The sequence below is a fragment of the Gopherus evgoodei genome, chromosome 3 (assembly GCF_007399415.2).
Source record: "Gopherus evgoodei ecotype Sinaloan lineage chromosome 3, rGopEvg1_v1.p, whole genome shotgun sequence".
Classification (NCBI taxonomy): domain Eukaryota; kingdom Metazoa; phylum Chordata; order Testudines; family Testudinidae; genus Gopherus; species Gopherus evgoodei.
This window is the reverse complement of record NC_044324.1, coordinates 182,634,288-182,650,928: the sequence shown is the minus strand read 5'-3', so window position 1 is coordinate 182,650,928 and position 16,641 is coordinate 182,634,288. Positions and strand designations below refer to the sequence as shown.

General features: G+C 40.9%; 1 protein-coding gene across 3 annotated transcripts in view; it reads right to left on the bottom strand.

Moving 5' to 3' along the window:
* The window catches only part of UBR2 (ubiquitin protein ligase E3 component n-recognin 2), a 119,511-nt gene that overhangs the window by 17,388 nt on the left and 85,482 nt on the right, over window positions 1–16,641 (bottom strand). For all 3 annotated transcript variants that reach the window (XM_030557628.1, XM_030557627.1, XM_030557629.1), the window contains 6 exons: window positions 13,796–13,977; window positions 11,865–12,064; window positions 9,984–10,077; window positions 8,312–8,473; window positions 5,100–5,197; window positions 4,492–4,567 (listed from right to left, as the gene is read on the bottom strand). In XM_030557628.1, the coding sequence (XP_030413488.1) occupies window positions 4,492–4,567; window positions 5,100–5,197; window positions 8,312–8,473; window positions 9,984–10,077; window positions 11,865–12,064; window positions 13,796–13,977 (812 nt within the window). The remainder of the gene's footprint in view (window positions 1–4,491; window positions 4,568–5,099; window positions 5,198–8,311; window positions 8,474–9,983; window positions 10,078–11,864; window positions 12,065–13,795; window positions 13,978–16,641) is intronic.

The window sequence follows — 16,641 nt, the reverse complement described above, 5'->3', positions numbered from 1 at the left end:
AGTGGAAGCATAATATCTGAATGCTCTGATTTATACAAAGTTGAAAGATCTTTTGGACCATATCCTGCTTACCTGACTCAAGCAAGTAGTTTACTAACTAAATAGTCCTGTTTCTGTGAATACTGGAAGAAGGATTTGGCATTTTAATGCTATTTTAAACAGTTTGTGCCATGCACTGCAGTAATCAATTTTTTGGTTGTCTGGATTAGACTGGAATTTTACATATTTGAACAGCACTATCCAGACTCTGTCCTCAACACAATTGGGTAGAATATAGTTAAGATTATAATGGGAGGAATATGTGCCAATTTGAGGGCAGAATCTTTAATTTACTTTCCCTTTAAAAAAAGGAGACTTGTTAGACAGGTATAATTCTTTCCAGATATGTAGATCCTATAAATTACATTTCAATATATTAATGTGCTCACAACTTTGCACTTTTAAAAAAAAATTATTTGGAGAGTTTTAAAGTATGACTTGATTAGAAATTCACAACTATTATAAAATCAAGTTTAACCTCGACCATGAAGTTATATATGTCCGATTATGTATCCATGAGTTTCTGTGTGTGCCCAGGTCTACACAAACAATACCAATCACTGAAATAAGGAGCAGTAAGAGTATTAGAATCTGGTTCAGACGCAATAGTAAGGCCTTGATTTACATAGTTTTTCATTTTTTTTTTTTTTTGCATATTTTCAGTTATGCACGGTCAATTAATTGTGACTCTATTTTTGTACATGATATGGTTCACTTTTACACGGTACAGCATGGTCGTCAACATGCGTGAATCTGTGGCGTAGGTCTGTCCCGACACTAGCGTGGGCTCTGACTTTGCATGGGTGGGCAATGATGAGGGTAGCACAGGGATGAGGCACTTCCCCTCACCCCTCCAGCCGGCCTTGCAGTAGGCCATGGAAACTCTGGCCAGGGGCCCCCCAGCCCCAGGCATGGGGTTGGGGCGCAGGGGCTTGCCCCGCTCCACCCGCCCAGCGCACCTGCCAGGGAGCAGAGTCCGGGCTTGCCCTGCTCCGCCCGGCGCTCCTGCTGGGGAGCGGGGTTGGAGCACCAGGGCTTGCCCCATTCCACCCACCCAGCACTACAGCTAGGTAGCGGGCTAGAGGGCTTGCCTCACTCTGCCCGCCCAGCGCTCCAGTCGGGGAGCAGGGTCCAGGGCTCGCTCCACTCTGTCCAGAGCTCTAGTCAGGGAGCGAGTTCCAGGGCTCGCCCCGCTCCGCCTGGTGCTCCTGCTGGCAAGTGGGGTCAGGGCACAGAAGCTTGCCTGCTCTCTGGCCGGAATGCCGGGCGGGTGGAGTGGGGTAAGCCACCCATGCCCTGACCCAGCTCCCCAGAAGGAGTGAAGGGTGGAGCAGGGCAAGCCTTCTATCTCGCTGCCCGGCTGGAGCACAGGGCGGGTGGGCAGAGCAGGGCAAGCACTAGGGCTGGAACAGAACCAGTTTGTGTGTGATGCGGCTGGATGCTAAGGGGATGGGTCAAAGCCCACCCTTGTCTATACCCCCAGTGCTGACATGTCTAGACTGAGCTTGTCCTTTCCTGCCCTTCCTCCACCACGCTGCTCTCCGTGTGTGTGATGGGATATTGGCATGTTGTCCGCTTGACTTCAGCTGCTATTTATTGCCCATAATAATAGTTTACCATGAGCTCTAAAAGGAAATTGAGAGAATGACTCAAAAAATGATATGTCATGTGAAGAAGCAGAAAAAATGTGTTGACTTTAGTAAAGAAAGTGGAAATGTTGAATAGGCTCGCTAAGGGTGAAGGTTCATCATCCGTGGCTAGGGCTTATGGCTGTAATGAGTCGATCTTGCATACAGTGAAGAGAAATGAGGCAAAAATTAGAGCAAGTGTTGCTGCGAGTACATCTAAAAGTGCTAAAGTGTCATTCTATACTCATGATACTACCATACAAAAGATGGACAAAACATTGAACATATGGATTGAGGATGAACAACAGAAAAGGGTTCCACTGGACAGGTCAGTGATTTGAGAAAAAGCTAAGAGATTGCCTGATCCCTTAAAATAGGATGCTGCACCAACTTTGGGGGACAGCAGTGTAGCCAAGGAATGTACTTTTATAGCCAGCGAGGGATGATTTGTGAAGTTCAAAAGGAGGTATGGGCTGCATAATGTTAAACTGATCAGTGAAGATGCATTAGCAGATCATGAAGCAGCAGCAAGTTTTCCACCCGAGCTGGCCGAACTCATTGAGGAGAACGAGTTAAAAACTTGCTCCGGTTTCTAACCTGATAAGACTGGCTTATTTTGGAAATGAATGCCAAAGAAAACCTCTCTTTCAAAAGATGAGAAATCTGCTCCAGGTTTCAAGGCTGCAAAAGGCCGACTGACCCTTCTCATCTGTGCAAATGCAATGGGGGATTTTATGATAAAGCCAAAGCTCATTTACTCAGCCCAAAACCCCCATGCGCTCAAAGACAAAAATAAATATCAGCTACTCGTGTTTTGGAGGTCTAATCAGCATGTGTGGGTCACTTCAGTGCTTTTTATGAACTGGTTTCAAAATTGTTTTGTGCATGAAATGGAACGCTACCTGGCATTTAAGGTCCTACTGATCCTTGATAATGGTCTGGGCAACTCTGCAAGCCTTCAGGCTGTGCATCCCAACGTAGAGGTGGTTTTTCTGCCTTCAAACACATCATCCTCCAGCCCCTTGACCCAGTTGTCATCGCAACTTCTAAAGTTTATTACACTTGCTGCACCTTTCACCGCATCCTAGATGCTGTGGACAGCGATCCAAGCTTAACAGTGACTCAGTGCTGGAAGGATTACAAAACAGCAGAGTGTATTAAAAATATAAAAGTCTCTGGACGAAATAAAGCCTTCCACCATCAATGCATGCTGGAAAAACTTGTGGAGAAAGGCAGTGACTGATTTTTGTGGCTTCCCCAAAATGCCACACAAGGTGAAGAAAATTACAGAGCTGGGTCGTAGTGTAGGAGGGGAGGGATTTGACAATCTCCAGGAAACAGAGAGAGAGAGAGAGAGGAGCTACTTGAGTCTCACACCACCAAGCTCAATGAGAAAGAGCTGGAGGACCTGATTCAGTCAAGCACCAGTGATGAGGACAGTGAGGAGCTGGAGGTGGCATCAAAGCTGCAAATGACAATGAAGAGTCTGGATAAGGGTTTTCAATTGGCCAAGGAACTATGAGACTTTCGTTTTTTTGGCTGAAGATCCATTCATGGAAAGTAGTTTGAAATTCAAGAGAGCTTGATGGTGTGCTGTCTCCTTACAGGGAAGTTTACAAAGACATACAGAAGAAGGCCAAACAACTGACCATAACCAGTTTTTCCTCGCACATCTTCCACCACCAACCCCTAAATATAGATATATTTCCATATCTCATAGAACTGGAAGGGACCCCGAAAGGACATCAAGTCCAGTCCCCTGCCTTCACTAGCAGGACCAACTACTGATTTTTGCCCCAGATCCCTAAGTGGCCCCCTCTAGGATTGAATTCACAACTCTGGGTTTAGCAGGCCAATGCTCAAACCACTAAGCTATCCCTCTCCTCTTCTGCCATCTCCACTACGTAGCCATGGGTGGGTAGCAACCCACCCACTTAGCATCCAGGCCCGCTGACCCCCTACCCTGCTCCAGCTCTAGGGCTCGTCCCACTCCACCGGGCGTTCCTGCTGGGGAGCGGAGTTGGGGCAGGAGGGCTTACCCCACTCCACCTGCCTGGCATTCCAGTTGGGCAGTCCAAGCAGGGCATGCACCCAACACTACACTCCTGCAGGAGCGCCAGATGAGTGGAGGGGGCAAGCGCCCAATCCTACTCTCTTGCAGGAGCACCAGGTGGGTGGATGGAGCGGTGCAAGCCACTGCACCCCAACCCTCTGTCCCAAGTGCATGCCTGGGGTGCCTGTTGCCAGAGTGTCTATGGAGGAGGTGAGTGAAGGCAGCCCCATCGTTCCCGTCCCATCAATGCACACTCACCCGAAGTCATGGCTCCCCCCCACACACACACACGGCTCCACACTCCCCGGCCTCCCCAGACAAACACTCAGACTTCTGACTTCAACAACATGATGCTGAAACTGTATCAAGTTCATTTTCAACATCAATAAAGATTAGTACCTGTACTGTAATAAGTTTAAATTTCATTAAAAATTTTTTAATAAAACCTGTAGTACTGTACTATATTGTATAAATTAGGGAGGTCATCTTGTGATCCTGGAACCTAAACCCTTATGTTCCATAGACTCTTGGTATTTTTTTTATGCGATTTCTATTTGCACGGTGTTTTGGGGGGGTAACAACCACTGTGTAAATTGAGGCCTGACTGTAGTGCAAAAATAGTGGTGTACAATGGCCAATTCTCAACATAAGCTCAGCTCCTCTAATGGAAGTGGGATTCGGAGTTCTTTGGTTTATTCAGTTGAAGCACTAGAGAACACATATCCCTGCTATAACAAAGGTATGAATAATTTTTAAAGATGAAATACATACTTTGGTTGGAAGTCAGGCCTAAATCCTTTAGGTAGCTGTAGCTCATCCATTTTTTCTGAATTACCACAAGAATTATCTGTATAAAAGAAGTCCAATAAATGCTGTAATTATATTAATTCATCTATATGTGAATTTTACTGCTCATGAAAGTTGCAGACTGACAACAACATTAGAAACTGAAGTTCTGAATTCCTCAGAATAATTATAACACAGGCAGTGGCTATATAAAACTTTCATCACATTTTTTTGCCAGCATCATCTCAACTGTACTATGGAAGGACCAGCTGTATGGAAAGTGTTAATTCAACCTTCATTGCCATGAAATTCTTTGCTTCAGTACTGAGACTGTAAACATGGTTGCCAGCTATTCAGTTGTGACATATGGAACTGGTACATTAAGAACTAAGTGGAGACCACCAAAGTCAATTCACATAGGAGCAGTTATCCAATGAGAACTTTCAGAGAGACTATCAACCTGATCTGGATTTAAATAAAATACCAGGAAGTAAAAGCCTCCATGTCTAAGTGATAATTTGCTGAGTCTCTTTTCAGTGACACAATAAAATTTCCATACTTCAGGATATACAATATTAGATTTTCAGACTTACTAGCAGTTTCTTCATCACGAAGTATATATAATGCTTTGATTTGCTGGGATATTGTTCTTATCCATTGAGCTAGATTTGGGTGGTCTGAAAAATCCAATCTATCAAAAGACAGAATACATACATTTAAAAAAATTTAAATTATTTCAGAATATATATTGTGTTCTTTTGAAAAAAAAATGTGCATAATTTCTCCTATGTAAAGAAAGTTTGAGAAAAAAATCAGATTTTAAGATTATGAGAGAAGAAGGGTGAAAACCATAATTATACTTCAAATTGCAATAAACCATCACCACATGCCATCTTGACATTTTTAAGGCAATGGGTAATTATTTTTGTTTTTAACTGAAACACAGTTCTGCTCCATTGTGGTAGAGTATTTAGTATGTGTGCATATTTTACAGTTTACTTGGATTTACCATGTAAAGTACTACTCTTACTTTTCCTATATTCTGCAGTGGTGCATCTTACACATTTGCTGAAATCTCCTACCCCCTCATTCAGAAGAGCAACTCACCGTGATAGCTATATCATCAAAGTACTATCTGTATTCTATTATCCCTATTGATAATAGTAATTCACAAATCCTGAGGTGTTAAGGTCTCCATAAAGATTTTAGTTTCAACAGAATCAAGTTTCATGTTTGAATTTTCGTTAGGTTTTTTTGGGTTGCAAATATGACTTTTTACCCATGTTACAGTTAGTAAATTCTTAACCATACAAGTCTCTGTTTCAAGTTGTGTGGACATAGTTTTGTCACTGCCCTTGTAAAATGTACCTGCCGTGAGAAATAAGACAGCATTCAAGGAGGGGGATGGACGACAACTAATCCACATGACATAGTCTGAGTGTGATGGATTCTACGCTGGCAGAGCAAATCTCTTTAATGCAGCTCTGACCTCTTAATCTGATAATTACTGATGTTCACTCAACTACAGGTTCTGCCACGTGCCACTGTGCTACACATATCTTTTACATTAGATATTTTTTCTATAAACCCAACCTAAAATGTATGTGGATATCATTAAAAAATGTTTATTATATTCCAGAACTTGTGTTACTGAAGAGAGTTTTGAACATATATGTGCGTCTACATAGGCAATAAAAGTTTTCTATAGATAATGACCAAAACAAATATTTCTGGATTGCACAAAGAGAACTTGCTGTATGAAGTGTCTTTGAATAAAAGTGACTATGTAAATATATATTTTTTCATGGTCACAAAACTATTACAAATGCTAACAAATAAGCAATACTGTAATCTACAGAAAAGTCACCCTTAACCTTTTTAGTTTTATCTGCTTTGACAACATTCGATCTGGAGAAGCACCACAATTCATTGTTATGTGGAGACAGTACACTGCGACAGAGACAGACATACTGAAGCAGCAGCAAAGAATCCTGTGGCACCTTCTAGACTAAGGGACGTTTTGGAGCATGAGCTTTCGTGGGTGAATACCCACTTCGTTGGATGCAAGTACACAAAAGCTCATGCTCCAAAACGTCTGTTAGTTTATAAGGTGCCACAGGATTCTTTGCTGCTTTTACAGATCCAGACTAACACTGCTACCCCTCTGATACTTGATACTGAAAAAGATTGTATTCATGTCTTCAACTGATTTGTAGGGGCTTCCACAGCACTAATGCAAGATTTAGTTTTATCATAAAGAGGCACACTGATGTAGTCCACTATTATCAGTAACTTATAATAACTTAGCAGACCACAAAGTTTCTGTGCTACTTAAAAAGAGCTTAAGAATTCTAGGTTTGTGACAGGGTGCTGGGCAACAACAGCTGACCCAGCACTCTGGTCACTGGAACTTCAATTAATTACTCTAGAACAGATCTTACTAAGAAGATGTGTGCCTAATTGATGGGTTGAGGAGAACTAAGGGGCTAATTAGGCCATTATACAGATGATACAAGAGGTACAAGATGGAAGTGGAAGAAGCAAAAAGAGAGAGAGCACTCTCCTCTGCTTGCCTAAGGAGCTGAGGGCTCCCTATGGACTATAGGGGTGAGGCTATATATTGTATAAGGATGGTGGAACCTAATATTGTAAATAAACTGCACTGGTTGTTTTATCAGCAAAAAAGGGCTACGCGCTGTTTGTGGACTTGAGCAGAGGCAGGAGCAAGTGAACCCTGCCACATGTTGAAAATAAATATTTAATGTTTAAAACTTGTAATAAATTTATGTATAGGGCACCTATGCCCAAAGGTATTTTAAGTTCTTACCGAAATAATTAAAGCAAGAAGCCACCATGCTGTACCCAGCAAAATAATGGAATTCATACATATGATTTAACAAGAATAATTTCTAGTTGTTTTGGAGATCTGCTTTTTGACTGAGGGAAATCTTTAGTGCCTGTGAGATCATATCAAGTGGAAAATTCAACTTTGCATGTACACAAAAATACACACACAATAATGAGAGAGTCTCCTCCCCTGGTAGTTCGAGGGAAAACTCCCCTCCCTGGGGTGTAGAAGCAGCTATTCTTTTCTTTCTGCACCCACCTTTTCGCCAACACTCACCTTCCTCCCTGATTTTTCCTTCCTCTCCCCTTTCCGTCCATTCCCATTCTCCTTTTACAGTCCTTCAAATTTCGTTCCAGACCTTTCCTCTCCTGCTGACTCCAATCAGTCACTCTTCCTGCCACTCTATATTCCCAATTCTTACCAATCATCCTCTCTTCCCTCCACACATTCCTCTGCTCATTTATCCTCATTTCCCTATCCCTTTATACTCTTGTAATATCCAAACCACAAAGCACAAGATGTAGCTATCTTTACTGAGGGCAGCCTGATACTAGATTCAGATTATCAAAATAATGGGAAATGGTGACAATTTTGAAAAGCTCAAGAGTTTCACATGACAAAATCTGCTGTTTCTGAGATGAGCAGTTTTTTAAAAAAATATCACAAGATTCTCTATAACAATGCGAGTTGGAAATTCTGTAGTCCATTGACTGTGTTTAATTCATATTCCAGTTTCATTGACAGTAAAGCATTTTAAAATTTGTTATAAGTACACATGCACCTCCCAACCGTGAAAACATTTACCATATCACAAGGCACTTATGTGTAGCTCTGGTAATAGACATGTGCAGAATCGGGCCCAGATTCTTTAGATTACACAGATATCTTAATTACTAATTTGATTTAAGAGTGGGCTTTTTCCATAGTTAACAAGGATACTTATAAAAGCAAACTGACCTGTTAAATAAACCTCTTGGTGGAGGAAGCAGAGGAATAACAGTGTTGCTTAAACATTCACAAAGAGGGCAAAGGAATTCACCATTTTCTACATCATAACTTGTATGCACACGTAATCTCTGTTGTCTTCGTTGCTCCTTTGCTTGAACAGCATCAAAATACCTTTAGAAAACATTAAAATACTATTTTACTGACAAAGATTAAATTAATGTATGAACCAACACGTACTGACATTTTATCCATGCTCATGTAAGAACATTATCTAAAATACATATATTAGATATGAAAATTACATTCTTGTTGATCAAAGATTATGAATTGCTACCTCTAGCTTATTTTTTTAACCCCCAAAAATTAGTTCAATGGACCTCAAAATCGCTTAAAGAAAGATTATTTTCAGGTTTAAAGATCAGGATTTTCTAGGTTTTTTTTTTTTTTAAGTAAGTTTGAAATAGATTGAGAGAAGACGGGTTTGGGGAAAATCCTAGACTTCAGGTTTATTCAGAAAAAATGATTCTTTTAGCAATGAATAGTGCCTCTGCATTCTCTTTATGAAAATTTGTTCTCTGTTCACAGTTTTGTTGGCCATTGCAAGAGAAAACAAAGTACTAAGTTTTATGCAGTAATAAGTGCTCCAGAACTAAAGAATCAAAATTCCAAACATAGAACAGATCCTGAGTGCAGTGTGGGAGTCTGCTTGCTCAGAGCAGCAGAAACGAATCTTGATGTTAAGCCACTTGGGAAGTGGATTAAGCTAATGAGAAAAGGGAACTTATTCCAAAATAAGAGGGTGTCCACATGGGAGTTTATACAGAAATACATATTACAGAATAGCTATTTTAGTAAATTTCCAAAGTTAGACAAGCCCTTACACGCTGGCAACTTCCACTATTATTCAAGTTCTTTTCCTGATCATAAACTATGTTCTAATCAGGAAACAGAAGCAATGGCGTAAAGACTTGTGACTAATCAATAAACTAATGAAGCTCAACATTTAAATATTGAATACTTGCAACAAGACATACCAAACAAAAATAGCAGTCTAGCAAATTAAAGAACAAACTCAGGGAAATACGGACATCCTACAAGCAGAAAAAAAGGCTATATTGCACAAACAAGTTATTCACTGCAAATTATTTGCTCAACTCCAGATTAAGCAAGAATTCAAACATTTTTTAAACATTAAAATTTAGCAACAGCTGTAAAGTATTGATCATTTCAGGATGCATATTAAATATTATGGCAATATCCTAGCATCATACAAATACTATTTAAGTATGAAGGTAAGCTCTTATAGCTTCTACAGACATTATTTAAACTTTTATCCACTCAACTTTAAAACTGTTAAGTGGTAAACTAATTTTTTTTTAAGTAGTAACAGCAAGCACGTAAATTCCTTCTCTATATGACAACTCATCAAGATAACAGATGCTAAACTATCATTTCTAATACATCTTGTTTGCAATTCAGCTTTAATAGGTTCTCTCTTTTTTATCTTAGATATCTTTATTGGTCTATAACAGTCTTTATTTTAAATTATGTATTTGAAATCTAATCCTTCCACTGAAGTAAACATTAAGACTCCAACTGGTATTAGTGGAAGCAGGATTGGATCATTTATGTCTAGTTGAAAATAAAGTTCACTTCTGTTAACTCTGAACATGGCAATTACCTTTGCCAACAGTGGGCGTGCATAATATGTCCACAGCTACCTGTGTGCGTTCCACATGACAGCTCTGGATGCATGAATAATGGGTCATATTTTTCTGCGTAAAAACAAACATTTTTGCATTTAAATCTTTATAGATTTAAAAAATCTATATAATAAATAGATATTTCTAACATGTAAATATTTACATTGGTCATTTACATGCTTTATTAAACATTATTAAAGAATCACTTTTTTGATTATTCCTTTGAGAAAGTCAATTTAAAGCATACTACCAATCTTTACCAATATACTTTTTAGCTAGGTTATTTGAAACACAGTTTAAAGGCTCAGTTATAAATACATAATAGTTAGTTATTAAAGATGAAATAAAAAACAAACAGGCCCTGAATTTCAGAGGCACTGAACACAAGCAGCATCCATTCTGTTTAACTGGAATTTTGAGTGTTCAGCACTCCAGGGGGGAGGGGTGGAAATCATGCCTACAGAACATGATTAATTTTATATAAGTGGAATAGAGAGGTATGATGTAGTACAGAAAAATATTCTGTGTATTTGCATACAAGTAATATGAACGGAGAATATTTCAGATGAGACAATCCCAACCAACCAAAAATGAGCTGTTCCAGAAAAGTCTTGAAACCAAAGTGTTTTTTCCTGAGTTTCTCTACCAAAAAGAATCTAACAAGAAAAAAAAAAACCCCTGTACTGAGAAATATTTTATACAGATTATTAAGGCATGTGTCACTTATACACATTAAATGAACTCACTGCTGCCAAATGTTTAACATAAATTCAGGCAAAGAACAACTGATTTATGTACTATTTATGTCCTAACATAATATATCCTCTGTGTAGTGAGAGGTTATGGCTCAGGGTGATTTCTTAGGAGGGTATAAATGAGGGAGAAAATCAGGAGACTCTGATGGTATGTCTATGCTGAAGCTGGGAGCTAGTACTAACACGCTAAAAATATCAACGTGGGATGTTCCAACTCAAGCTCTCAAGCCTAGAGGATAGAGTGAGTTTGAAAGAAAGCAGGAACATTCACATTTATACTTTTAGCATGCTACCCTGGACACTGCTAATGAGTCTGGATAGGCAGGCTGTGCAGCTCACTCCCACCTGCACTGCAGACATCCTCAGGCAGAAAATTACAGGAGTTTCACTGGTTGAGGCAACCATGAAGCTGAGCCGGTAATTCTGCTCCTAACAAGCCTCCTCATGCATAGTGAAAGGTCTATTTGAAACTCTGGGGCAGGCAGCTCCATTTGCAACTGTAGCTAGATATTAGAACTGCCTCTTAATTTATTATATAGCATATTTTGTTTCAGGCTCTGCCTACCAGACAGTCGGGTATCTGCTAGATCTTGCACTATCAGGCTTCCAGTTACACTAATAATTGGGATGGAATAAAGAAAAACATGGGACTAACACCTGAAAGCCACTGAGGAATGGCTTGGTGTTACAAACTCAACCGGAAAACATTTAATGGCTTCACATGCACAAGCCTTTTAATAATGACTTGTTGAGCATCTCCAATACATCCATATTGCCTCTCTCTCATTCCCATTATTCTACCCACGAAAATATAATGTACCTTCACCTGACACACCTCAGTTTTCAATAACTGAATTTATAATTATGACTAGAGGAAGCATGTTAGATATTATATTGCCTCTGTTTCCTAGCTACCACTTATGAGGCACGTTCCTAACAGAGCCAAGGAGCATTTTGCCACTGACTACGTCTGAGCTTGCTCACAATTATATAGTTAACTAATGAAAAGGGGCACAGTGGAACACATCTACTTCAGAAGAAGAAACAGGGCAGATACAGATGATTCTTTCAGAATGTTATAGTAAAAATATGAATACAACTTACCAGGATCCTGAATAACTTTGTTCCGGTTTTTAGACAATACAGTAGATCTCTGAACAAATGCTGCCAAGACCATAGCCCTGTTGTCCACTTTAACCTCCTGTTCTTCTTGACACAATATACAGGTAACAACCTGTCTCCGTTCAGTCACTCTAGTTTGCTTTGGCCCCAAAGCTGTAAGCTTTGTATCTGAAACTGTAGAACTGGAATCAAATTATACTAGTGAGTACATCATTTGACAATTATTTAAATTAGATCATGCTTTAAGTTTTTATTAGTTTATTGGTGTAGTTTTATGTTCATTCATTTTAATTTTGTAAATAAGCAAACATTTGTCATATAGTAATTCCTCACTTAATGTTGTCCCGGTTAATGTTGTTTTGTTATTAGGTTGCTGATCTATTAGAGAATATACTCCTTTAAAATCCTGCAACTTTCCCTTGTAACGTTGTTTGGCTCCCTCCCGGCGGCGCTCCAGCCTGGGAGCAGCGGCTTGTCCACTCCCCATCTGGAGTGCCCAGAGCAGTGCAAGCCCTGGCACCCAGACCCCGCTCCCTAGCTGGAGTGCCTGGCAGGCGGAGCATGGCAAGCCCCGGTGCTCCAACCCCGCTACGCCCTGCCTCAACCAAGCTTCACAATCATTGGTGACTATAGTATTAAATTGTTTGTTTAAAATTATTTAAAACTTATACTGTATATGTATATAATGTCTTGTCTGGCAAAAAACATCCCCTGAAACATAATGTAAATTGAGGGAGGTTAATTCTTGTGGGGAAATTGGATTCACTTATCATTTCGCTTGAAGTTGCATTTTTCAAGAACATAACTAGGACGTTAAGTGAGGAGTTACTACATATACATCCATGCACGTGTCCCCAAAAACCACTGTACAACAATACATTTCAGAGAGACCTTATGCCCTCCAGACGTTGACAACATGAAAATATTCTTGGCTTTCTTGAAATCATATTTTAAGTGTTTCCAGATTAAAATTGCAGTTAAATCATTAAAAATACGCTTGAAAGTAAAAGCTACAGAGGTGTATGCAAATCTTAGTCTTTAGTTTGGCATGTTTTTTAAAGTTTACAACTAGGGGGACAATAATTTAGTATCTAATTACACCTAGTACACAGGGGCTATATTAAAGATAGCATCCAAACGCAATCAAATACTGGAGGCTTTCTACCCAACAATAAGGTAACAGACTGGTTTTGTTAGTTTAAGTTTTTTGTTTGTTTGTTTGTTAACATTAATGGTCTATTGTTGGGTTTGGAATACTACATTCAGGATTTCATAAGTACTACCACAGAGTTTTATAAATCTTGATTCAGACCAGATAAAACAGAAATCCTCCCCTGGAAGCAATGAAGCTTCATTTCTATACACTACCTACCCCTATATAAGTAGAGGCCACGCTTGTACTTTTCCCAGCTGTCCCCATCTGCTTCATATACCAAATGCCACATTTTCCATCTGCCAATCCCCCACAAAATATACCTTAGTTTGGATCTTCAGCTGGTTATAAATAATTTTTCCCCACCCCTCACAAACAGATACTAGTTAGTCCCACTTCCCTATGTCCAAAACAACTTTCCCTAGTATAATTAACAATTAATCATCATGCTGACCACACTTCCTAACCAAGATTTTATAAGCCAGGCAGGTTTTTTTTCCTATTGTCTGTTTAATTTTCTGAATCAATCAATCAGTCATGGATATTTAGTGCAATTTGGCTATAATCTTAGCAGTGTGCAGAAAAAAAGTGGTCTGAAAAAAGCAACAAATGGTCTGAAAGAGCTGGACAGTTGTCTGCTGAGAAAAGGAAATATAGCTTTTGAGTTTAAATAGAAAGACTAGAGGATATTTGATTTGAAAGTAACAAAAAGAGATTCATCAACTCTCTCAAAGTTTTACTTAAAATGTTTTCCTTTCACCTATTATCGAGTACTCTGGAGGTTGAAGTAGCCAGTTCTTCTAAAGTCTGCTGAAAGAGTTCTTTGTTCTCATCAATGAAGTGCCGCTGCATCTCAGACATCTGAGCCATGATCTTCTCTCTGCGCAGCCTAGCAATCTCAGCTTTTCGCTTCCTCTCAGCTTTGTCTTGATCTCGTGAACCCTGCAATTTTATTGTTCAGTTAATATTTTTTTAAACATATTACAATGGACCAAAAACGGTTCCTAACATTTCTGTAACTGTTGTTCTTTGAGATGTGTTGCACATATCCATTCCAATGGAGGTGTGTGCGTGTCCCGAACAGAGTTGCTGGATTTTTTTCCCTTAGTTGTATCTGTTAGACCAGCTCTAGCGCCCCCTGGAGTCACGTGCTCATAGCGTCGGTATAAAGAACCCTGACAACTCCGCTCCCCTTCAGTTTCTTCTTACCAACTGTCTCTGAGAACGGGGACAGAGGGTAGGTTTTGGAATTGACATGTGCAACGTATCAAAGAACAACCGTTACAGAAAGGCTAGTAACCATTTTTTCTTTTTCAAGTGCTTGGACATGTCCATTCCAATGTAGGCGACTCACAAGCAGTTGCACTGGAGGTGGGTTTGGAGATTAAGGACAGGCCAACTGTAACATAGCCCAGTCGAAGCTGGCATGCTCTCTGTCCTGCTGTGTAATGGCACAGCGAGTCATGAACGTGTCAACTGTCAACCAAGCTGCCACCCTGCAGATGTCCTGAATTGGAACTTGTGCTAAAAAAGCGGCAGAGTAGGCTTGGGACCAGAATGCACCGTAGGTTAGCCCGGGGCAGAATATCCACAAGCTTGTAACATCCTCTGAGACACTAAGTAATCCATGATGAGATTCTCTGTGCGGAAATGGGGAGACCTTTCATTCTTTCTGCTACTACGATGAACAGCTGAGTGGATCTGTGGAATGGTTTGGTTGTTTGTATGTAAAACAGACAGGGCACACTGAATGTCCAACGAACGGAGGCAATATTATTCTCTGTTTTCATGTGGCTTATGGCAGAACACTGGCAGAAAAACTGCTCGATAGCAATGGAATTGCGAGACCTCTTTCAGAAGGAATCACGGTTGTAGTCTCAACTGAATGTTGTGTTTGAAAAAGACCGTATGTGGGGGCTCCAAGGTAAAGGCTTGGATCTCTGAAACCTTCCTGGCTGAAGTGATGGCCAGCAGGAAGCCTACTTTCCAGGGGTGATGCAACAGCGAGCCTGTTGCCAGAGGGTTCAAACAGGGGTCCTGTGAGCTTTGACAGGACAAGGTATAGGTTCCACATGGGGATGGGATCCCTGACTGATGAAAGAGCTAGACTTTGTTGTCCAAGCAGAAGCAGGTAATCTAGAATAAGTTGCAGGGATGACTGCAAGGGCAGGAACACCAGATGGAGGATCACTTCCATTTTGCCAGGTATGTGGCTCTGGTAGATGGTTTTCTACTGCCCATTAGGACCTCACGGACTTGCTCCAAGCAAACTAGCTCCTCTGAATTCAACCATGGACCTTCCAGGCTGTCAGATGAAGGTATGCGAGGTTCGAATGCCGCAGTCAGCCACGACCCCAGGATATCAAGTTGGGATTCAGCAGAAACTACAGTGGTGTCTCCATTTCCAGTGCTGCCTGGGCCACGCCGGGTCTCAGAGGATGACCCATGCTCAGTCCCACTTGATCTTCATCAAAACCCTGTGAATCAGCGAAATAGGAGGAAATGTCTAGTACAGGTGCTTTGTACACTGTAACTGGAATGCATCTGCGAGAGACCTTGGGCTGTGACCTCGCAGGAAAAACTGGGAGCATTTCCTGTTGGTTCAGGTGGCAAACTGATGTATAAGGGGAGTCCCCCACCATAGGAAGATGTCCCTCACAATGTCTGGACAGAAAGACCTCTCATGGCAAGAGGACAAAAATCTGCTGAGGCTATCTGTCAGCTGGTTCTGAGTCCCAGGAACGCAAGATGACTCTGACTGATGGAGTGATTGATATAGAACTCTCACAGATGGATTGCTTCCTGGCCCAGGGGGAAAAAACACGGCCCACCCTGCCTGTTTATGTAGAACATAGCAATCCTATTGTCCATGAGGATTGAAATGGATTTGCCAGTCAGGTGAGGTAGAAATGCCTGGCAGGCTAGCCACACTGCCCTAAATTCCCTGACACTGATGTGCAGAAAGAGCTCTTTTTGAGTCAGGGCCAACACATAACATACCAGGGACAAGGATGGCTGGGAATTCAAGAAGGGTACCCCTGCACATACAATCTGGCTGTCCAGCCACCATATTGGCAAGTCGAGGACCTGTACTGGAATTGTGAGCACTGAGTCAAAGTGATGGTAAGAGGGAGAGTAGACTGTGGCTAGCCAGTCTTGTAGAAGTCGGAGACAAAGTCTTGTGTGTTGTACTATATATGTGCATGATGCCATGTGACCCAGGATGCTCAGGCAGTTTTGCATGGTTGTGATCCAATGACCTTAAAGAGATATTATTAGGGATGAAACTGAGAGGATCCAGTCATCCGGAATTAGAACCCTTGCTTGCACAGAGTCTAGTAGTGCTCCAATCAACTCTATCATCTAAACTGGGATCAAGGTGGACTTCTGGACACTTAACAGAAGACCTATTGCTTTGAAAATCGACTGGATGAGAAAGATGTCTGCTTCCATTTGCGCTCTGGACTGGCCCTTGACCTGCCAGTTGTCAATGTATGGGAAAACAGGGACTCCCTTCTTTCTGAAGAAGGCTGCTACTACCACCATGTACTTTGTGAAAACGTGCAGGACAGTCGACAGGCTGAAAGGGAGCACCACAAACTGGCA